This window comes from Panthera onca, chromosome A3 (genome assembly GCF_046562875.1).
Source record: "Panthera onca isolate mPanOnc1 chromosome A3, mPanOnc1 haplotype 2, whole genome shotgun sequence".
Classification (NCBI taxonomy): domain Eukaryota; kingdom Metazoa; phylum Chordata; class Mammalia; order Carnivora; family Felidae; genus Panthera; species Panthera onca.
This window is the reverse complement of record NC_138341.1, coordinates 112478862-112501335: the sequence shown is the minus strand read 5'-3', so window position 1 is coordinate 112501335 and position 22474 is coordinate 112478862. Positions and strand designations below refer to the sequence as shown.

The 22474-nt window shown below is 54.0% G+C and overlaps 2 protein-coding genes across 4 annotated transcripts in view; one reads left to right on the top strand and one right to left on the bottom strand.

The window, feature by feature from the left end:
• Positions 1 to 8849: 8849 nt before the first annotated feature.
• On the bottom strand, positions 8850 to 13870 carry SRXN1 (sulfiredoxin 1). The gene is made up of 2 exons (XM_060614461.3): positions 13540 to 13870; positions 8850 to 9892 (listed from the first exon to the last, which is right to left on the bottom strand). Exons 1-2 carry the CDS (start codon positions 13759 to 13761, stop codon positions 9689 to 9691), a joined length of 426 nt encoding a protein of 141 aa, XP_060470444.1. The 5' UTR covers positions 13762 to 13870; the 3' UTR covers positions 8850 to 9688.
• A 50-nt stretch (positions 13871 to 13920) lies between these two features.
• The window catches only part of FAM110A (family with sequence similarity 110 member A), a 130625-nt gene continuing 122071 nt past the window's right edge, over positions 13921 to 22474 (top strand). The window contains exon 1 of one of the 3 annotated variants that reach the window (XM_060614401.3): positions 13921 to 14019. The gene's annotated coding sequence lies outside the window, so the exon portion shown is untranslated. Of the gene's footprint in view, positions 14020 to 14124; positions 14637 to 20105; positions 20247 to 22474 lie in introns of those variants that run through there. The other 2 variants (XM_060614386.3, XM_060614375.3) reach the window with 2 other exon arrangements.

Genomic DNA, 22474 nt, shown 5'->3' with positions numbered 1-22474 from the left:
CTTCTCCCTGTGTGGCCTTGAGCAAGTCATTTCACCTCTTTGTCGCCATTTCTGCACCTGCCACGTGAGTGCGTGGAAGGAGGGGGTCAAGTTTTTGGCTCAAGGTCCGCCTCCTCGAGGAAGTCCTCCTTGGTTGCTCCGTGAAGATTTTGCTAAGGGCGACAGCTCAGAGTATCAAAAGGAAGACGGGTGGTTGTGTCTTTCGTCTCACAGCAACCCTTTCAACAGATTTGCTCAGCATCTACTATGTGCTGGTGCCACGCCACCTTCAAGGCTGACACAGTGCCTGGAACACGGCTTTTCTCTGTGGCTCCAAACACTCGCTATGTGGGTAAATGAAGGAGTGGGCGGATGAAAGAGGAGACGGGGAGCTGCCATGTGTCCCAAATGTGGAGCCTGCATCACCGTGGTGGGGGCGGGGGGGAGCGGACAGAAGCCGATGTGGGTAAACAGCAGCATGGTCTTAAATCACACGTCCACAGTGAGAAAGTCCTTCTTTTTTCAGTACCTGCCAGGCCTTCCCCTAGGCCAGGAGCAAGTCTCCAAGATGCCAGTAACACCTTTCTAACACCCATGGGTGTCTGCCTCTCTCTCTCTTTCTTTTTATAGCCTGGAGAAAGCTGGTCTGAGGCCCGGGGCTCCTGCACGCCATGGTACCAGCTAGAACTTGAGAATATTCTTTTTGCGTCCATTTTATTCCTTTGGGCCGGTTACTTTTCAGGTGTGGCAAGGGATTCCGATGTTTCGGTTTTGTGTGGATATGGCTGAGGGTGGTGCCAACCAGTCCTGGAGAAACTCTGAAGCGGCTGGTGCTTTCTGATAAAGTGATGGTCTGGGGCCAGGGTGGCAATGGGGGCCTGACGACAGGGGCACGAGGGAGCGCGCAGGGGTGGCGGAGATGTTCTGCGTCTGGACGTGGGTGTGAACCTCTGTCAAAATGCATCGCGCCGAACGCTTTAAATGAAGGTATTTCGCTGTATGCACGTGATACCTCAACAAAGTTCATTTAAGAACACGTAGAACCTCCCAAGGCTGACTGAAGATATTATGTACATAAGATATATGTGCATGAGCTATTAAGTGCAGATGCCCTGTGGGTGTGGCCAAAGTCACAGGAAAGTTGGGGAAACGTGGAGTCAATGAATAAATGGATAGATAAGAGACAGAATGAATGAATGAATGAATGACTAAATGAGCAAGTGAATGAACATCTACTTCATCTGTGGTAATGAGTCCACTCTGCATAGTCCCCATATATCAGATGGTCACGATCGGGGGTTGTCCTATCTCAACTTGCATATCTCCTGTGATGGGACACTCACTACCTTATGATATCATCCTTTCACTAGGACTGTGTGAAAGGCCTTTCCTCATATTAAGTTCATTTTCTTAGTGATCCCCTGCCCCTTGCACTCCACAGACACATCTACTCCCCTCTCTGGGGACAGGGCAAATGCCACCAGTCTGCTCTACTCTGAGTTCTTTGTCTCCGATGCTAAGCTTCTCTGCCCACCAGATTCTGCTGGCACGGGGCTTACATCACAGTGGGGCAGCAGGAAAAAGAACAAGTACATGGGCAAATAAAGCAAATAATTACAAGCTCTGAAGGAAAAAAAAAAGGGTTAGAATATCGGGGAGACCATGGGGAGGATGAGGAAACAGGGAAAGCCTTTCTAAGGAGTCGGCATTTGAGCTGAGTCCTGAAGGATGTGAAGGAGCCGGAAGAACCAGAGGAAGGGCATTCCAGGCTGAGGCAAGAGCAAGTGCAAAGGCCCTGAGGTCAGAAAGCAATGCAGAATTACGGGGCAGTCAGTCTGGCTGGAGTGGGATGGGCACGGGCAGGTCATTCAGAGCAATGATGGTGAAGAGTCTGGGATTATTTTTATTATTTTTATTTCTTAAAGTTTTTTTGTTTTAACGTTTATTTATTTTTGAGACAGAGAGAGACAGCATGAACGGGGGAGGGTCAGAGAGAAAGGGAGACACAGAATCTCAAACAGGCTCCAGGCTCTGAGCTGTCAGCACAGAGCCCGACGCGGGGCTTGAACTCATGGACCGCGAGATCGTGACCTGAGCCGAAGTTGGACGCTTAACCGACGGAGCCACCCAGGCACCCCGGGAAGCATTTAAACAAAATCAGAAGTGCTTTCTGTTGGTTACACAAAACAAAACAAAACAAAACAAAACAAAACAAAACAAAACAAAACAAAATGTGAGGCTTGCAGACGGCGAGACGATGAATCCTTTTTCCATCTCTTCCACTTCTGACTCCTGCAAGAAAAGGGCCCTGGGTTGGCGGGGGGCGGGTCCTTCAGACCCTTGCCACAAAGAGAGAGCAACCCTAGCCAGATCTGGAGAAGCCAGAGACAGTCCGGTGTTTACGTTGTTCATACTGACAGCCACATTTATTGATGTCACGTGCTACTGATTTTCCATTTGGTCTGGCTCTCTCAAGTTTCCTTTAACCCCCCCGCAAAAATGTCTTTAAGTAAAACAAAAGCAAATAGATTTACCGATGCAAAAACAATGGTCCCTGAAGGTGATACGAAGCCCGCCTGTCCCAAGTGGCCCATATTGCGAAGGAGGCTCTTGACGGGTTTTGAGAGATGTTTTTCTAACCTCCTTACTGCGCTCTCGGGGGAACCAGAGGACCTGCGTTGTGTTCTGTGCTGGGCCAGGCCTACCAGGACCCCAGTGCAAGAGCGGGATTCGCCTCAGGGACTCTGTCCACATTCAGGTCTGTGTGAGCGTTGCAGAAAGGGCTCGGGGACTCCCAAACCTGGGGTCACCAGGGTCCTTCCTCTCTCGTCCCTCAGATTCAGTTCCACCCACTGGAAAATCCTGGGACTCTCTCTTCATATTACATCTGGCTTCTGATCGCTTCTCTCTACCCTGGTCCTGTCTACCAGCCACCATCTGTGCCCTGGTGACAGCAGCAGACTCCCCCTCCCCCTCCATTCCCATCCCCGCTCCTCTCAGCAGCCAGAGCCAGAGCAGGCCTTTCCTCTTCTCCAGGCCTCACACGGCTCCCAGGTACCTTGGAGGGAGAAACCAAAGTCCTCACCCCCTATGAGGCCCCTCCCAAGCTGACGGTGCCCGGCTCTCCCGCTTTGTCACCGGGCCAGCCCCGGCCTTTGTCCCATCCTGGCTGCCTCCACCACAGGGCCCTCCTGACTCTTTCTTGGACCCTCCGAGCAGTTTCCCACCTCAGGGCTTTTGCGTGGGCTGTTCCTTCCGCTTGGAACATGCTTCCCTCTGACATCTACAGGGCTTCCCTCCTCTCTGTTCTGTTCACCCCCACCTCAGCTCACCACCTTACGAAATTCAAGATTTTCCATCTCGTTCTTTCGCCTTGCCCTGCTCTTCTCTCATAGCGCTTATCACTACTCAGTACTGCATTTTTACACCGTATGTGTGTTTCATGTGTGTTTCTTGCCCATCTCCCCTGAATGGACCTCAAGAGGACAGGGCTTTGCATCTGTTTTATACTCTGATGACCCCAGAGCCTGGAACGTGCCTGTTATGCCATAGGTATCCCGCACCAATTTCTAGGGTGAGAGTCCAGGGAGGCGTGTGAAGGGTAGGGAGGCAGTGAGCCCTGCCCTCTGGTTCCCTCTCTGGTCATGGCTTCCTTCTGTTCCCACCATCGTCCCTCACCCCCCCAAGGGTGGGACAGGACTGGCGAAGCTTGCGTCTCCGGGGAGAGGTTTCCAGCTACAGGTCAACTGCTCTCTCCCCGACAAGCCTGTGGGGAGCCATGGGGACTCCTCAAAAGACAGAGGGACCTGGGGGCAGAACGCGCTGGATTTCTGTGGTCACCCTCCTCCCAGCCCCGTGTTCTCATCGGGAAAGAGGGAAGCGATGAGACCGGATGACCATTGAGGGTGTATTGCACAGACAAGAAGACTGAGGCTCAGGGTGGTGAATCTGTCTTCAGGATGGCTGGGGCCTCAGTTCCCTCCTCTGTAAAAGGAGGTTAATACCTCCTCCCTCCTAAGGTTGTGGCCAGGATTAAACGAATTAAATAAAGCCTTTAAGCACTTAGTAGGGTCCGGCACACAGTAGGTACTCAAGCAATGCTGGCTGCTACTGCTGTTGCTCTGAGAGGTGAACCTATCACAGCCAGCAGGTGGCAAAGTCAAGGTTCAAACCCAGGTCTGCGTGAGTCTAAAGTGACTCCCCCTCTCAGACACGAAACAATGACCATAATCGTAATGGCCACAAGGACAGCAACACGACCACCACCACCAACTCAATTCATTTCCACCCCATTTGGGAGCTCCAAGGGTTAGAGAGGAAGTTTATCAGGTGGCGGCACCTGCCTCGCGGCCACAGCCAGCCAGGACTGGCTGCTCCTGACTCCCTCCGCAAGGACAGGTTGGCGGCCACCGTGACCTCCCGCTGGGGGCGCCCCCCAATCCCGCCGCCTGGGGGGCCGGGGGTGGGGGAGCCCTGGGCGGCCCGGGGAGCCCCCCGGGGGGAGGCGAGCGAGGCCCTCGGGCTCTGCAAGGAGCCGCACGGCCTGGAAGACATTACACGGCTGTCGGCCGGGGGGCGTCGCTCGGAGTTCCGGAGGGGGTCCCGGCGGCGGACACGCCGGCCGAGGGGACGGCCCCGCCACAAAGCGCGCTTTGTTCTGCGCGCCCCCCGGGAGCTGGAACCAATGGATTGGCGGCAGCTGAGGTCATCTGTCAGGCAGCGCCGGGGGTCAGGCCCGGGGAAGGGGCCGCGAGGGAGGGCCGGGCGGATGGCCGGCGGGGGTCCGTGTGTGCGGGCGGTTAACGAGGCCGCGCTCGCCGGATGCCCTGGGGCGGCCGCCGCGCCGCCGCGGCCTCAGTTTACCCAGCTATCCAGCAGGGAAGATCGCGCTGCCCTGTCCGCCTGCGGGACTACCGCGTCAAGTGTGGGAGCCCTGATTCCGCCGCCGACGGCCTTCCTGTGATGAGCCCTTCCTGCCTTCCCGCTCCGTGGGAGTGCTAGAGTGGGGAACGCACCCCAGGCGCAGAGTCGCAAGCAAGCAAATGTGGTGGCGAAGACGCATGTGCATGGGAGGCCTGGCGTCTTCCTCTGGCCCAGCGGAGTCAGGGCCTCTGCCCGGTTTCCCCACTTTGACCCTGGATGCCAGACGGGGCCTGCCTTTTGTCCGGGGCTGACAGGTGGGGCTGCCTAGACTCGAATCCAGGGAGCCCTGGTGCCCATCCCCCAAAGCCTCTGGTCCAGCGTAGAGCAGGGCTGGAACCTCCCCACCCCCACTCCCTTTTTCTGACTGGAGGCAGATTGGGTCTGAACACTTTTCTCTATCCCCCCAAACGACATCCCATGTGTTCATTCACTCACACCCCCATCCGTGTGTGCCTCAGTGTTCCCATCCACACAACGGGACAATCAGACTTCTAAACTTTCAGTACAGGGTCCCCTGGGGGATGAGGCCATCAAGTCCAAGGAGCCCCAGAAATTGCCCAAAATATTAGTGTTTCTGGAGAAAGGGCTCATGGGTTTTTTTTTTTGTTTGTTTGTTTTTGTTTTTGTTTTTGTTTTTTTGGATTCTCAACTCTTTACGACCCACAAAAGGTGAAGCACTGGTTGGAGTGCAGGGAAGGAAAGCAGACCCCCAAACTCTGCTGGAGGAAAAGGCATTTGGAATGGCCACTCCGGGGAGCAATCTGCTAGGACCTTAGAAGTTAGAAATTGAGCTAGGGATCAGCTAGGCAGTCCCTCCCCCGGGGGGGGGGGGGGGGACAGTTGAGAGAGCACAGTGACAGCGGGAGATGTTCGTAGCAGCAAAAAAACTGGAAAGCTCAAACGTCCATCCACAGGAACATGACTGGTAAATGGTGTATTCAGACCGTGGAATGCCACAGAGCAATTAAAAGAATGAGCTAGACCTAAACGGAATATATTCATCCACCAGACACTTGGTGAACACTTACTACGCATCAGACACTGTTTTGGGCAGTGGGTCTGCAGGGATAAGACAGATCAAGTCTTGCTTAGAGAATGTTTTCTAGCAGGTGAGACAGACACAAACAGCCACGGAAGAGCATTTCAGGGAGTGTGATAAATGCCACAAAGAAAATAAAGCGGAGTCAGGTGATAGAATGGTGGGGGAGGGGGACTGTTTTAGACAGAATGGTCAGGGGAGGCCCCTCTGAGGGAGACTCTGGAGAAGAGCAAAGACGATTAATGGGGTGAATGGCCTGGCATAGCGCGGGGGGGGGGGGGGGGGTGAGAAATGCCATCTGCAAAATGATGTAAAAAAAGAAAAGCACGCTTTACTTACACGTTACATACTACATTATCACAAAGTCAGAAAAAAGGCCTGGAGAGGGTATATGCTAAATTGGTGACGGTAACTGTCCCAGAAGATGGGAGACAAAGAGAGCGCCGGGACTAGGACTCGCGTGGGCTTCCGCTTGCCTCTTATATTTTAATTTTTCATCATTTAGCATTTCAATACCTTAATGTTTAAAAATAGGCACATAAACTTGTGAAATTAAAAACCATTTTAAATCTTCCATGGTGAAAGGGGTAGGTTCCGGGCAGCAAGGGGCAGATGGGGTCCCTACACACGTTCACTGGACGCAAGTTCCTGGGGAGCAGTGGTTTGTCTGGGGAGGGGACCCACCGTTAGACGGGGGAGCCCAGTAGAGGAATGTGGCTCAGCCTGGAGGATCCGGAAGCTTCTTGCAGGAGGTGCCTTCTTTGCTGAGCTTCAGACCATGTGGCTCAGCACCCCCAGTGTAGACTAGAGGAGAGGCCACGGTGTGTGTAAGACCACAGAGCAGGAGCGGACGGGGTAAACAGAACCTGAAACTCAGGGCAGCTGATGTCCCGCCCTCACAGCCCGGCCCCTCCCTCCACCCTCTTCCCACAGCCCTCGCTCCGGAGGCTAGAGGCCCCGCCCTGCTCCGGCAGGCCAGAAAGCAGCGCCACCTGCTGGCGCAGGAGAAAAACGCAGCTCTCAGCCTCCACTGAGAGCAACCAACCAGCCAGTTTCAAAACCCTGCTCCCCGTCTCGGACAATGAACAATCCCAATTCCGTTCCAAGTCGGTTCCTCACCGCCCTCCCAGCGTCTAGCAATTTCTAGACCAAGCTGCCTGCTTGGGCCCTATCTGCAGGAAGGGAAAGCCTTCTCAGGAAGGGGCAAACATTCTGGTACCTTAGACCCACTTGCGGGTCAGGAGGTGGTTACTCACATGAGCCAGGGGCACCTCATGACCGCAGTTTACAAAACGTGCCCTCAGCTTCCTGACCCTTGGTACAAATCTCAGGGGTAGGCAGTCCGTTTGACAGCTTGGAAAAAGTCCCCAAGGAAGGGCTTGCCCCGTGTCACCTGATGAATGAGGGTACAAGCTGATCCCGTAACACGGGCTCCGGGACCCAGCCCAACGTGTGTGGAGGGGGGGTGTCACCATATTTGAAGAGAACTGACTCAGTCTAGATCAGTGGTCTCAGCCTGAGGTCCCCGAATGGCAGCAGCAGCAGCACCTGGGAATTTGTTAGAAAAGCAAATCCGCTGGTCCCACTCCAGACCTACCAAGTCAGAAACTCCAGGGGTGGGGCCCAGCGATCCGTGTTTTAGAAAACCTGTTTGAGAATCTAAGCCGGCGGTCCAAAGTAACTATACCCCCTCGTTTTCATTAAACAAGCTTTTATTTGGGAATGTTTTTTGGTTTACATAAAAGTTGCAAAGATAGCAAAGAGTTCCTATATACTCTGTACCGGGCCTCCCCTCCCCCATCACCTTCCATTTTCCATGTACATTTGTCAAAACTAAGAGACTGACATTGGTAGGTTATTATTGCGTAAAATCCAGACCTTGTTCAGAGCTCCAATTTTCCCACCACTGTCCTTTTTTTGTTCTAGGATTGTCACACTCCATTTAGGACTACATTCATTTTCAGTTTCAGCTGGTCACCTCAGTCATCTTTCCCTGGGATGGAGAATGGGTGGGAGAGCAGTTATCTTTGTTACTGAGCTGGGGAAACTGAGACTGGAAAACACCTGGCGACCTCAGGTCACCCCAGAAGGGCGATGAGAGCAAAGCCTGCCTCACTCTGCACCCTTCCTGCCCCTCTTCCTTTCACCCAGGACTCTTATTTTCAGAAGTCCCTTTGGAATGTCCCACCTGGCCTACCTCCAACAGCCATCTCAGACCCTGAGATGCCTCTATTAGAGCAAGCCCAGCCCTGGGAGAGGTCCACCCCTGCCCCGTTGCTTCTTCCCCTAGATTGAGGGGCTGGGACAATGTGTTGGTAATTAACCCTGGCTTGGGCAGATCAAGGCCCCGTACAGAAAGAAACAGTTATTTGCCCACGCACAGCCATTTGTGACTCATGAAAAATGCTACCAATTCTTTGCAGTTTCTCCCAGTAAGAGATGTAGTCTGTTTTGCCACTCCTCGAATCCAGGCCAGTCGTATGATTTGCTCTGACCAAAAGAACTTTGCAGAAGTGACGTCTTACCAATTCTGGGCCTAGAACCCAAGAAGCCTTCTAGCTTCACTCACTCTCTTGGCACTCTGACGCCATCTAAATAAGCCTGAGCTGACCTGCTGGAGAGACCACATGGGGGAGGACTAAGTCAACCAGGCAACAGCCTGACAAATGCCCGACAAGTGAATAGGGCTATCTTAGACCATCCAGCCCCATCCAAGGTTAACAGCTGACTGCATGCAGCCTCAGGAGTGACCCTGGGCAAGACCAGAACTGTCCACATGTGCCCAGCCTAACCTGCAAACCCACAGAACTACAGGCAAATGAATGATGTGCTTTTAGCTGTCAAGTTTGGGGATGGTTTGTTACACGGCAAAGACTAACTGATACACAACTCCTCATTTCTCTCTTGGTAATGGGATTCCAACTTTATTTCAGGAAACAGTGCACCAGTCCCAGGAGATGGGATACGAAGGGTCTCCTCAATATGACAGTTCTGTTCCCTGCCATCTAAACTTTCTTTGCAGCCAGGGGTGGGAATGGTAGCCGGTTTGGGCCAAGGAGACCTAACGGAAAGATGCAGGGGGATAGAACAGGAAATAGGCCTCCGAAAAAGGTTTGACTTTATGATAGAAGTTGAGAGTGGGCTTGGCCCTTCCTCCTCCCCCGCACCTTTCTTCTTCGAACGCAGCCATGATTCCTGGACGTACAGCTGCCATCTTGGACCATGAAGTAACAAGCAATAAGGGAGAGGCCAAAAGGAATCACAGAGAGGTGAGCTCTACCTTCTCTGGGGTCCTGCACCCATACCGCCTGTCTCCAGAATTCATGCTCTGTGGACGAACCTCTCTTTGTTGAAACCACTGCAGCCTAGGCTTTCGTCTACTCACAGCCGAATGTATCCCGCATACTGGGAACTACACAGACAACAATGCAGAAGGATCCTTGTCCTTGGGACTCTGGAGCCAGGAGTCTGTAGCTCTCCAAACCCATCTTCTTTTCCATCCCATTCTCTCAAAAATACCTCGAGGTCAAAGATAGGACCCCATTTTCACAGCAGCGGGATCTGGGGCTCCCACGCTGTTCAGGAAGGAGTCCAAGGCCTTGCAGCGAGTGGAACAGGTGCTCAGAGTCAGACCTCCCCCTCAGGCACGGAGAGGCACCCCTGTACGCTTTCTGCATGGCCCAGCCCGCTGGAGGCCAAGTGTGTCTTCTGGGACCTTCGCAGGGCTGGCAGGGGCCACGGCGGCTGCTATTGTAAGTCCGGCGTGGAAGCGCCCAGGTACACCCTGAGGTCCGAGAGGGTGGACTGGACGAGCTTGGCGGGGATGGTCTCTCGCTGCAGCTGCCGATAGGCTGCGTAGCGATGGCAGCCGCCAAAGGAGTAGAAATAGTCGCCACCCTGGGCCCCTTTGATCCAGAGGACGTCGATAGGGGGGACGCTGTCGGGATCCTCCTGGAGAAGAGGGTACAGGGTCAGTGAACACGGCACAGCACTTGGTGGTTTGCAGAGGAGACGCTGTCGAGCTCCTACAGGGTGCTCACGCTGGATGGTGAGAGCCAACTGTTAAATACTCGGCAATTTGGGGAGCTGCTCGATAGCTTGAAAATCAGCCACGGTGGTTTACATCAGGGAAACGAGCCGGTGCCACGAGTCAGGGCTTTCCCCCCTGCTAGAGACCAGGTTGTTAAACACTTGTGTTTATTATTATGCCACAGACACGCGATCTGTTGGGCCCTGTTCTAGACTCTGGGAATAAGGTACAGCCAGAATGGGATGGACACGGCCCCTGCCTTCATGGGGCTCCAGTCCCGTGGGGCGGATGGAAGGGAAAAGTGAGTGTTGGCGTGATGGATGCTAGGAGGACGGTGACACAGGTCGTGGGTGGCCACGGGGCCTCTCTGAGGTGACAAGGGAGCAGACATCGAACACAGAGGAGCCAGCTTGGGAAGAGAGACAGGTGCAATAGTTTAGAATCAGGGCCAGACTGCCTAGGCCCAGGCTCAAATCTCAGCTCTGCTACTGAACTGCTATGTGATCTTGGACAACTAACGTCTGTGCCTCAGCTGTCCCATCTATCAGATAGGGACGTCTTAGAGGGAACAGCAAATGCAAAAGGCCAGAACAAGTTCACTGTGTTGGAGGCACGGGCAAGGAGGCCAGTGTGATCAGAGTGGACACGAGGTCAAGGGTACAACAGGTCAGAAAGGTCAGCAGGAGCCAGACTGGGCAGGTTTGTTTCTAAGAGCAGTGGGTAGGCCCTGGAGTGTTTTAAACAGCGGAGGGTGATGTGATTTGATGACCATTCTAGGAAGCTGTCATGAGAGAGCAGGCTCGGCGGGGCAGGCAAAGTCAAGAGCAGGTGAGACCAAGGTGAGGCCTTAGCAGGCGTCCAGCGAAAGACGCTGGACAGGGAGAGGAGGACAGGTTTGGGACATGGGGGCAGATCTGAGATGCACGGGGTGATGTAAGGAGAAGAGAAAGAAGAGAACCTTAGTTGACTTTCTGTTAGGGCCCTGAGCAGCCAGTGCAGAGCAGTGGTCCTGTGAGTAGGGAGAGCCTGGGGTGGGGTCGAAGGACGGGGCACAGTGGGGAGACCACATTAGACAGCGCCCATGGGTTCTCTTTTTTTTATGCTTATTTGACAGATTTATTGATACATTTATTCCACAAATGATTCATAAGCAGTAATGCCCAGGGGTTACAGGTTTGGACTCTGGAACCCCAAAAAACCTGAGTTTGAATTTCAGAGCCTCCCCTGAGCAGCTAGCAGACCCAGAGCAAGTAGCCTTGCCCCTTGGAGCATCATTCCTCATCTGTAAAATGGGAGTGGGCCCTCTATAGGGCTGCAGATGAACAGTCACAGAGCTGGTGCATGTGAGGCATAGAGCACAGTCTGCCTGGCAGTGGGGCACTAATGAGGGGCAATGTGCTGGATGGGCCAGGTGCTGGAGGCGTGATGGTGGGTGGGCAGAATCACAGTCCCCCGAGACGTCCACGTCCTAATTCCTGGAGCCCGTGAACATGTTACCTTACAAGGCAAAAGGGGCTTTACGCATGGAATGCAGTTAAGGATCCTGAGATGGAGAGATCATTCTGGGTTATCCAGATGGGCCGAATGTAATCACTGGCGTCCTTGAGAGTGGAAGAGAAAGGCAAAAGAGGAGGTCTGATGGTGCTGGCTTTGAAGATGGTGGAAAGAAGCCATGAGCCAAAGAATGTGGGTGGCCTCTAGAAGCTGGGAAAGGCAAGGAGAGGGATTTTCCCCGAGAGCCTCCGGAAGGAATACAGCCTTGCTGCCACCTTGATTTTAGCCCAGCGAGACCCATTTTGGACTTTTATATATTTTTTATTATTTTTTAAGTTTATTTATTTATTTGGAGGGAGGGAGGGAAGGGGAGAGAGAGAGAGAGAGAGAGAAAGACAGAATGGGAGAGGAGCAGAGACAGAGGGAGAGTGAAAGAAGATTCCAAGCAGGCTCCACACTGTCAGGGTGGAGCCCGACGTGGAGCTCAAACTCACAAACCAGGAGGTCATGACCTGAGCCCAAACCAACCAGCCGCTTAACCAACTGAGCCACCCAGGAGCGCCCTCCCTCCCCCCATTTTGGACTTTTAAACTACAGAACTATGAAATAATACATTTGTATTGTTTCAAGCCACTAAGTTCCTGGTAATCTGTTACAGTTGCCATAGAAAAGGAATACATGTGGTTAGTATTGTTTTAAGCCACTAAGTTCCTGGTAATGTGTTACAGTTGCCAAAGAAAAGGAATACATGTGGTTAGCAAAGACAGGCTTGGTTCTTGCCCTCACAGAGCATATGCTTCTAGCATGGAAGCCAGGTGTCTAAACAGGCCATAAAAACCCAATGGGATCAGAGCTATGCTGGTGGGCACGCAGGTGTCTGGGGGCCCACAGGAGGCCACTAACCCAGTAGGGGGCATCGGGGAAGACACTGAACACTGGGACCTAGAGAGCAAGAAGGAATTAGAAACAGTAGAAATGGACGAGTTCCGGCAGGGATCAAAGCCCGTGCAAAGGCCCCAGGGTGGGAGAGCACATACACGGCTAGATCCTTCGCGAACGGCCAGGCACCATGCTACTGGTGAGGAAACAGCCAAGATATGACAAAGCCCCTGCTTCTGCGCATGAGGTGGGGAAGGCAGACGATAAAACACAAACAAATGTATAAGTTAGGTGCACAGAAGTGCGTTATGGAGAAATACTTCGGTTTATAAGGGGAGAACTTGAAAGCCAGGGCTCTGTTAGCCAGGGTGGAGAAGGGGGTGCTGAGGCCTGAACCAAGAGAGGGGGCAGGTTTTGTGGCTATCTGGGGGGAAGCAGCTCCTGGTAGAAGGAACAGTAGTGCAAACTCTAGGTCTGAACACCATTGTGAGGAGCTGTGGAGGTGTCTGGTGGGGCCTTGGGGTCTCACAAGGTCACCTGGCAAGGGTATGATGGGGTAAGATGACCTATGCCATGCAGGCCTAACCTGACACAACTCTTCCCTCCCTCCCCCAAAGTTCCTGCCGGGATCGTGTCCCCATTCTTGAGCACCCTCCCTCAATGCTGGGGCTGACCCCTGTCCTCTCCCAGTTCCAGTTTAAACAAGGCCCACCCAGCAGACATGACATGTCCAGAGCCACCGACTGTGACAGCCAAACGTGACGGCACGGCTTCACTCCAGCGAGTGTGGTGGCTATGCTGCGGGGCATTGGGGTCAGTCTGTGCCACTTTCAAAGCGCTTGACCTTGGACAAGTTACTTAAAAAAAAAAAAAAATCCTTCGGAGCCTCAGTTTCCTCGTCCATAAAAGAGGAACAGTATCCACCTGACTAGATACAGCACTAGAAACAGCTCCCGGGGGCTGCAAGTGCTATCTTTATAAATAGACTCAGCGATCGTTATTTTAGTTATCTGGTCCAATCTCCTGCTGGCCCGAGTGAGGAAACAGAGGCCCAGAGAGGCCCAGCCCCTTGCTCAAGGTCACACAGCAAATGCTGAGCTCCGGCGGCGCCCGGAACCGGTCCCGTCTCGCGTCCGGGGCGACCTCCCTCCTCCGGAACCCTCCCGCCGGCCGGCCTGCCTCCCAGGGGCCTCACCCGGATCGCGTCCACGAGGCTCTGCACCTTAGCCGGGTCCAGCACGGACGGCAGTGGCCGGATAAGCACGCGCAAAGGGACGTTGTGCACCGCGGCGATGCAGCCCGAGTGGATGCTGCCGCCCTGCGCGCCGCCGCTCGGCCCGGGGCCCCCAGGGCCCCCCCGGCCGACCCCGGCCCCGGCCCCCGCCCTGCCCAGCGCTCCTCCGGCTCGCAGCCCCATCGCGCCGCCGCCCGCCCGCCGCGCAGCCTCCCGCGGGCTTTAACCCCGGCCGGGCCGTACCACTCCGCGCGGGCGGCGGGGGCGGGCGCCGGGGCGAGAGCGTGCCTCCCCGCCCCTCAGTGGTCCGGCCCCGCGCTCCCCGCTCCCGGCGCGCGGCGGCCCGCGCGGCCCTCGGGCTGTCCGCCGGGGGGCGCCCCGCAGCCTCCCCTCCGCCGCGCCGCGTCCCGGAGTGGAAGCGCCCGGGCGGGCTGACTCAGGGTGAGTCTGCAGGTCGCGGGGCGGCGGGAGGGGCGCGGCTGACGCGCCGGCCGGGGTGACTCAGGCTCGTGGCGGGCGGGGGCGGGGACGAGGGGGCGGCCGGACCTGCGGAGCCAGGATGAGTCGGCAAAACGCCGCAGTGCGCGGCTGCCCCGGCCCCCTGGGAGCCTTTGCCGGAATGGCCAGGGAGGTGATACTAATACCGACAGGAGCCAAAGGACGAAAGCTGGCGCCGGCAGACACTCTTCTGCACGCTTTGCGTGTGTATTAACTTATTTAAGCCTCCAAACAACCCCGCCAGATAGGTGTGGCCATTATCCCCCTTCTACAGATAAGTAGACTGAGGCGCGGCGAGCTTTAAATGATTTGCCCAAGGTCGTGGAGCCAGTTAACGTGGCCGAGCCCGGGTTCAGCTCCAGGCTGCCCCTCCAGATTGCATTTTGTGCTTCACTGCTGGCTGCCTCTGTGCAGCCAAAGTAACTGTCACAAGGAGCCTTCTGGAATGCTGCTGACAATGTGTGGGCACTGCCCCAGACACGCGGACTGTCTCATCGCATCCTCGCTGCACCACTACGATGTAGGCGTTGGGGCCAGAATTATTGCACTGCTTTTCCAAGGTAGGGCAGCTGGAAACGAAAGTCATCGGAGCCTGCAGCCCCGGGGCCACTTACAGGGCCACCGACACCTGTTTACGGATGTGGACACGAGGCTGCAGGGGGTGGTGGTGATGGCTTGGGTCCAGATATGCTGAGTGCCAGCCCCACTCTCTCCCCTTCGAAGTCCTCTCTCCCCTCTGGTCCGGGTTCAGCACCCGTTGTTTTCCGAGGCCAGGGGGAGGTAGGCAGAGGCTCCTGGTTTAAATTCCAGGTGTTGGTCAGCCATCTATGGCAACCTTAGGACTTTGGCCCAGATATGCTTGGGTTTGGATCCCCATTTGATCACTACCTAGCTGTGTGGTCTCAGGCAAGTTACTTAACCTCTCTGAGTCTCAGCGTTCTCTTCTTTTAAAATGGTTGTGAGGAAATCGTGGGAACACTTAGAGATAATGGCCAATGGAGGGCAGCGTGGGGGGTAAGTCAGTGTTTACACAGCAGTAACCAAGGAAAGTGACTGGTTCGATCGTGAACACCCAGAGCGCTGAAGGGGAGGCCATATTTGACTGAGAGCATCAGGAGAGGGTCCCTGTGGCCGAGGCATTCCGACTGGAAAAGGGCTTGGTCTTGGAGAGGGAGAGGGAAGAAGCAGGTGACAGTTTAGGGTGTAGGCTCTGAGGTCACATTTGAATTGGCGTGTGTGGGGGAGGGTAGCTCCCCTTCTCTTGCCTCAGTTTCTTCTCTGGCTCGCCAGGAGAGTAGATGAGAGTAACACACTAAGTGTTTAGAAAGGTACTTGGCGCCTGCAAAGTGCTGAAGAAAAGGCAGGCAGGAAGGACATTCCACAGCCGCAGTCGCAGCCTGAGCTCAAGCAAGGAGGCGGGGCGGGTCTCAGACCTGGCGACAGACAGACAGGCCTATCTGGTTTGATTTTCCTCCTCCTTCCCCTGGTTGGCCTCTGCACGGGGGAAATGCAGAGTCACCCTCTTGCCTGGAGAAAACCAGAGACGGTGCGTCCTGTGGGGAGGGGAGGCTGCCACCTGGGCTGGTTACTGACGGGCCTGAAGTCGTGAACGGCCTGTCGCCCAAAGCTGTCACGAGTGTGGATTGTGAGAATTCGCCTAAGCGTCCGCTGCATTGGCCCCGTGTGGCCACTGTGGGCAGCAGGTTCTTCGGTTTTCGTCCTCTGGGTCCTAGGTTTTAATCCTTGACTTGCCCCTTGCGGTCCTCAGAAGGCTCCTGTAGCTGAAAGCGCTCACATCACTACACAACAAAGGTAGAACTTAGGACGTCCCTCGTTGCTTCTTTTTGAGAGTGAAGAAAGCTTTACTAACCATTCCTTACTGGTCTTCCCTGCCCAGGAGCCTTTTCCCCCTATCGTTTTGGCAAGAGTTGTATCGCATGCCCATGCCCAATGGCCACGATTGGCGTAGCTTCATTGGCGGAAGTCGGAGAGCTGGCCTCTACACAGTACCTTTGTGTTTCATTTTGGATTCTCCCAAAAGTAGACGCTGGGACAAGGCCTGGGCGCAGGTAGTCTATTTGGGAAATGTTCTAGTTACTACCGCTGCAGAACAAACCGCTCCAAAATTCAGCGGCATAAAATCACCACTTTGCTATCCTCGCAGATTCTGTGGGTCAAGTCCTCAGACAGGGCATGGTGGGGACTGCTTGTCTCTTCTCTACAACGTCTGGGCCATCAGCCAGGTGACTCAACAGCGGGGAGTGACTTGATGGCTCCGGCTGGAATCATCTGGAGGTGACTTCATTTACACATCTGTTGGACGGTATTGCCTGTCAGCCGGAACACCTCCATGGGGCCTCTCCATGGGGCCTGGGCTTCCTCATAGCTGGCTTCTAAGAGTGAGTGTCCTAAGAGAACCTGGCAGAAACTTCATGGCCTTTTCCAATCTAGTCTTGGAAGTCATGTAGCATTCTTCCTGCAGTGTTCTATTTGCAGGAGCTGTCACAAGTGTCCTCCCTCTACCCCGGCTCAAGGGAAGGGAAGGGGACAGAGACTGTCTCTTGATGGAAGGAATAGGAAGGTTCTAAAAGAGCTTGTGGGTGGGAGGTGTTGTTGTGGCCATCTTTGGAACACACATCTACTGTAGGAGGCAATGCCAGGAAGTAGTGGGGAAGGGAGAAATGCCAATAAAGGGTATATGCTGATGAGCGGGTTAACTGGGTGGGCAACTAGGGCTCACTCCTGCTAGGGACTCTCTGAAGAAGTGTCCTGCATCGTGCATCAGAACTGTCCCTCTGAGGGACAGGGGGCTGAGTATATGCTCACTGACTCCTGTCCCTCCCTGGTTGAGGGTGGCCTGAAGATGGGAAATTTCTGCCATTTCTGGTCTCATACACCAGGCGTTTGGGTATGCAGAGGACTTTCCTGAATGTTTGGGAAGATGAAAGGATTTTGGTGCCATAAGAGGAACATTGCATTTTAGATCCCCCCCCCCCACCCCCCCACCGAAATGCGCTTGTCCATTTCTGTGTACAGGATCCTGCCATGTTGCTTTGGTCTCATTGTCTCTCCCTTGTTTTCCTCTCTGTCTTCTCTTTGTCGTTCGTAGCAACCCTTGAGTTTCCTGTTCTTATTTTAGGCAGGAAGTTGGCCTCTGTCTCCTGCAGCTTCGGTGCCTGCGGGGCATCTCCTTGGGGGCTTGGGACAGTTTCACACTTAACCGCTTCTCATAGTCACAGAATGACTGCTGGTGCCCATGGGGACAGGCTCCTTCTTCACTTATGTCTTAGCTCAGCTCTCACTTAGCTATTATTCCAAAATACCGTAGACTGGGTGGCTACAGCAATAAATGCTCATTTCCCACAGTGCTGGGAGCTGGAAGTCTGAGATCGAGGAGGGGTGAACCCCTTCCCAGTTCACAGACTGCTGTCTTCTTGCTGTGTTCTGGGCGAGGGAGCTCTCTGAGCTTCTGCCCTCAAGGGCACACATCACATTCATGAGGGCTCTGCCTGCCCCCAAACCCCACCTCCACATGCCATCGCACTGAAGATCAGGCTTCCACATATGAATTTCGGGGGGGGGGGGGGGACACACACTCAGTCCATAGCAGTTCACGTCCAGAAGAGAGAGAAACCTCCCTCAGCGATGATGGGGTTAAAGCCCTTCTCTTGGGTCTGGTTCGGCTGGCTTGAGTCAGGATTAATAATGTTCCCCAGAGACACGCCATGTGGGAGCTGCTTAAGCATGGGTGCTGGAGCCTGTCACCCACTGGGGTGACCGTGACTGGCCCAGAGGAGACCAGTCAGCCACACCCCTGAGGTCAGCCTCCTTTGAGCCACTCAGGGGGGCTCAGGGATGGGTGGATGTCTGGACAGATGTGAGGTTTGTTGCTGAGGAAGGGAGGAAGTGAAGGCCTGAGTGTCAGTGTCAGGGGCTCTTGGCCCACCTTGGATTTCAGCTGAAGTTGTGGGGGGAAGCTCTGTGCAAGCCGGGACTCACCCAGCACTGCCAGCTTCCCAGCCCACGCTCCCTGTGTCGTCTACATGTTCCATCCCTGTGGGAGCTTTGCTCATTCACCAGCACGTGCCAGAGATGTTAGGGTGTTCACTGCTGGGGACAGGAGCTGGGGGGCAAAAGCCAGCCTTCCATTGTCATGGGTGGGCACATTGTGAGAGGTGTTCCAGACCATTTGGAACTTTCCAGACCCTTTGCAGACACCAGCAGTACCCAGCCCTGTTGTTGTAGCAGTGACCTCACTAACACACTCTCTGTCTTATTCCTCTTGCCCACCCCCCACCCCCCCACCCCGGGTTCCTAGGATCACCTCCCAAAGACACTGCCTGCACTTGAATCTCAGGCTCTGCTACTGGTGGGGGGAGGGGCACAAAACTAGGGCAAAGGGGCAATTTCATAGGTCATCCCCAATAGTTCTTCCTGTTGCCTGGGTTAAAATTACACATGTCTTACTCGATGTGTGACCTTGGGCCAGTCAGTCCCCTGTCTGTGCCTCAGTTTCCTAACCTGCAAAATGGCCATAATCATGTCACCTAATTTGTAAGGCTGTTGGAAGAATGAAGAGAGAGGACGTGGGCAAAGTCCTTAGAACAGTGCCCAACACACTGTAAGTGCTCAATAAATATGAGCTGTTTGATTACATTTTAAATTAATAATAGATCTTGAAGGTCTCTCCGTGCTTTGGCACTCCCAGACTAGTCTCAGTGTGTTAGCCAAGATTCTTGTTTGCAAGTGATGAAAGCCAGTGTGAATTAGCTTAATGGAAATGGGGACACTTGGCTCCCTTGACTGTGGGGTGAAGCCGGGCCTCAGAGAAAAGTGGGTTCGGAGATGTTTTCTCTGTCTCTCGCTGGACAGAGGGATTACCTCCACCTTTTGATAAGAGAAGGTTTAGACGAGAGAGGTTTAAAACACTAAAAGTGTAACCTTTCATGGAAAAGAGTCTGGAAATAGGAAATCTGGGGCTGGGTTGGTGGCCCCATGGCCACTAGGGGCACAGACCCTTTCTATCTGTCCACTCCATCTTTTTAGAGTAGGGCTTTTATTCTCAGATGGCCCTTCTGGATTAAGATTGATGTTCAGGGGCGCCTGGGTGGCGCAGTCGGTTAAGCGTCCGACTTCAGCCAGGTCACGATCTCGCGGTCCGTGAGTTCGAGCCCCGCGTCAGGCTCTGGGCTGATGGCTCGGAGCCTGGAGCCTGTTTCCGATTCTGTGTCTCCCTCTCTCTCTGCCCCTCCCCCGTTCATGCTCTGTCTCTCTCTGTCCCAAAAATAAATAAAAAACGTTGAAAAAAAAAAAAAAAAGATTGATGTTCAAGTGTCAGCCTGGAAGGAGGTAGAGAAGTGGAAAGGCAAAATGTCATGACCCCCCTCCTTTTTAGGGGGCTGTCTCGGAACTTCCGTATAATCCGTTCCCTTGCATGTGCTTGGTCAGAACGTGGTCTCACGGCCACCCCTGGCCGCAAGGGCAGCTGGGATATGTAGTCTGCATTCGGCGTGGCAATGTGCTCAGCTAAAACTGGAGTTCTCTTACTAAGGAAAGCGAGAAGGGATAATGGTAAGTAGCTAGCAGGTCTTATGACTCAGAGAGGCAAAGAGAGGAAATTTCCAAATTCTAGCCAGATGCCCACATTTGAACCAATCAGCCATGACCATGAGGGACAGAGACTTTTTTTTTTTTTTTTTTTTAAAGCATAAGCTGCCTTTATTGATTATGACTTAAATGTATGTAGTTCATTAAAAAATAATTACTGGTCGTTCATCTGCTATCGGCTAGGCATTGTGCTAGACCTAGGGGATTTTATGATGAGCAAAAAAGACACTTCATTCTCAGTCTCGTGAAGTTTATAGTCTGGTGGAGGAGACAGATAATGACCAAATAATCACACTGATTAACGGAAAAGTGTACTGATGGTAAGTGCTCTAAATGAAGAGCATGTGGCCCCTGAGGAAGTGACAATGCAGCTGGGAGATGAAGGATGAAAAGGGGCTTAACTCCTGAGGGTGGCAGTGACAGCAGTTCAGATAGAGTATGTCACTGGTGGCGAGAACCACTTATGCAAAGGCCCTGTGGCAGGAGAGAGCAAAACTGCTGCAGCGAGGCAGCTGGCCACATGGTTGAAGATTCAGCTAGAATGACTGGAAGAGCCAGGCCAGGTAAGGAAGGCTTCAGAAGTCACCCTAAGCGCGTTCCACTCCCCCACCCAGGATGTCGTTGAAGTGTTTTAAGTAGAGAAGTGGGGGGAGTGGTAGTGACATGATCAGTAAAGATCCCTCATTTTTGAAAAGAACCCTATGGCTGCTGTGAGGAGAGGAAGGGAGGTGGGGGAGGCAGAATGGATCCAGGGAGGCCAGTGAGAAGGCTGGTCCCATTGTCCAGGTAAGAGTTGATGGTAGCTGTGGACTAGGGTGGGGATGGAGAAAATTGAGAGGAAGCTGGTGACAGATTAGATGCTAGGGCAGGGGAGACAGAGGTGGGAGAGGGGACTTCTGGGTCTTTTGGCTGCAAGATGGGATGGGTGCTGGCGCCATCCACGGAGGTGGGGAACCCTGGAGGAGAACCACACCACAGCCTCCAACTTGGGCTGGTCTGCGTGCTGTTGGGATATTGGGAGTGGAGGTGGCCTGCAGGCAGATACGGGTTTGCAGCTTAGAGAGGAGGTTGGAATTGAAAATGTGAATGTGCACATCTGCTTGTGGGTGGAAACTGAGGCCATGGGTGTCATGAGCTCATTTTCCCCCCCGAGGGTACAGTGAGAGGAGGAGAGCCTAGGAGAGAACCCTGAGGAACACAAACCTTACAAGAAGGAACAGGAAATGAGTTTCCTTCCTTGGGTGCGGATACGAGCGCCTGCAAAGTTGCTAGATGGAGGACCGGAGAGCTGAGCCCCAGAGGTCTTCCTCTGAGAGGACTGTGAAAAGCAGAATGGATTGTTCTGCCAGTTGAGGCGCTGAGGGCTACAGCGGGGCAAGCCTGAGCTGACAGACTTCAACAATAAAGACACTCCCGTCACAAACCGCGAAGTCCAGAGGCAGCATCCTGAGCGGGCTTCAGGGACGTTTTGTCAGCGCTCCCTGGTGTCATCAGGGATATGGGCTTTTTTCGTCTCTCGGCTTTGCCATCCAGGGGGTGGGCTTCATGCTAAGGCTGGTTCCCTTCAAGGTCACGAGATGATAAGCTTCCTCGTTCATGTCCAGGGAGAAGAGAGACTTGGCTTCCTTTCTCTCTCTTTTTTTTTTTTTTTATTTATTTTTGAGACAGGGAGAGACAGCATGAACGGGGGAGGGTCAGAGAGAGAGGGAGACACAGAATCTGCAACAGGCTCTGAGCTGTCAGCACAGAGCCTGATGTGGGGCTCGAACTCACGGACCGCGAGATCATGACCTGAGCCGAAGTCGGATGCTTAACCGACTGAGCCACCCAGGGGCCCCTGGCTTCCTTTCTCTTAAAGGAGAGGGAGAAGCGGACTTTCCTGAAAGCTTCCAGCGAGCCTCTCCTTAAGTTTCACTGGCCAGAACTGAGTCACCTCTCCATTTATCAGCCCCTAGGGGGTGAGATTACTTTTCATCCGGTCAGGACCACCCCTTAAGCTGATGGTCAGGTCCCAAATTGCATGGCTGCCAGTCAAGGAGGGAAGGACGGGATCTAGATAGTGGGAATCAGCATCGATTCCCATCTCCCTCTGGGGCGCCTTCTGTATTGCATGCTAGAGAGTTAAAAACTACATTCTCAGACTTCCTTGCAGCCAGGATAATGACAGTGAATTAGGTTCCGCCAGTTAGATGCCCCGCTGCGGAGTTCGGATGGCAGAGGTGGGCAGGGGCCATTTTCTTATTGCCTTGTCTCTTGCTGCTGGCGAGATGGTCATGGAGGCCCTAAGTTTTCTGTGACAGTGTTCCAGTGTTGGGCCACCAGCACAGTGGGAGACAGGAGACTGTTTTAAAGGCAGTGGCAGTGGCCCCCTGGCCCTTGGGTCACACCGAGAGTGCTGTGTTCTTGAACTCAGTAGTTCCAGTGAGCCTGCTGATATCCCTGTCTGGTTTTGGAGGAAGTGGCTGCTCCCCTGGTGGGCCGGTTCTGTGGAGATGTTCTAGGGCGTCCAGCTGAAGGCTCTTCCCCTTTGGTCCTTCCAACAGTTCTGTCAGCAGCAATTCCCTGTGTTAACCACTTTCTGCTTCAAGGGGATTTAATACAGGGAATGAGATGTTTGTAAAATATGGGTCTAGCGTGGGTTCTGTTCCCTGGGTCTGAAATAAACGTAACTGACACAACCCCAGGTTAGAAGCAGTGTGGGGGCTCCTGGGGGGCTCAGTCAGTTGAGCGTCTGATTTCGGCTCAGGTCATGAGCTCACGGTCCCGTGGGTTGGAGCCTGACATCAGGCTC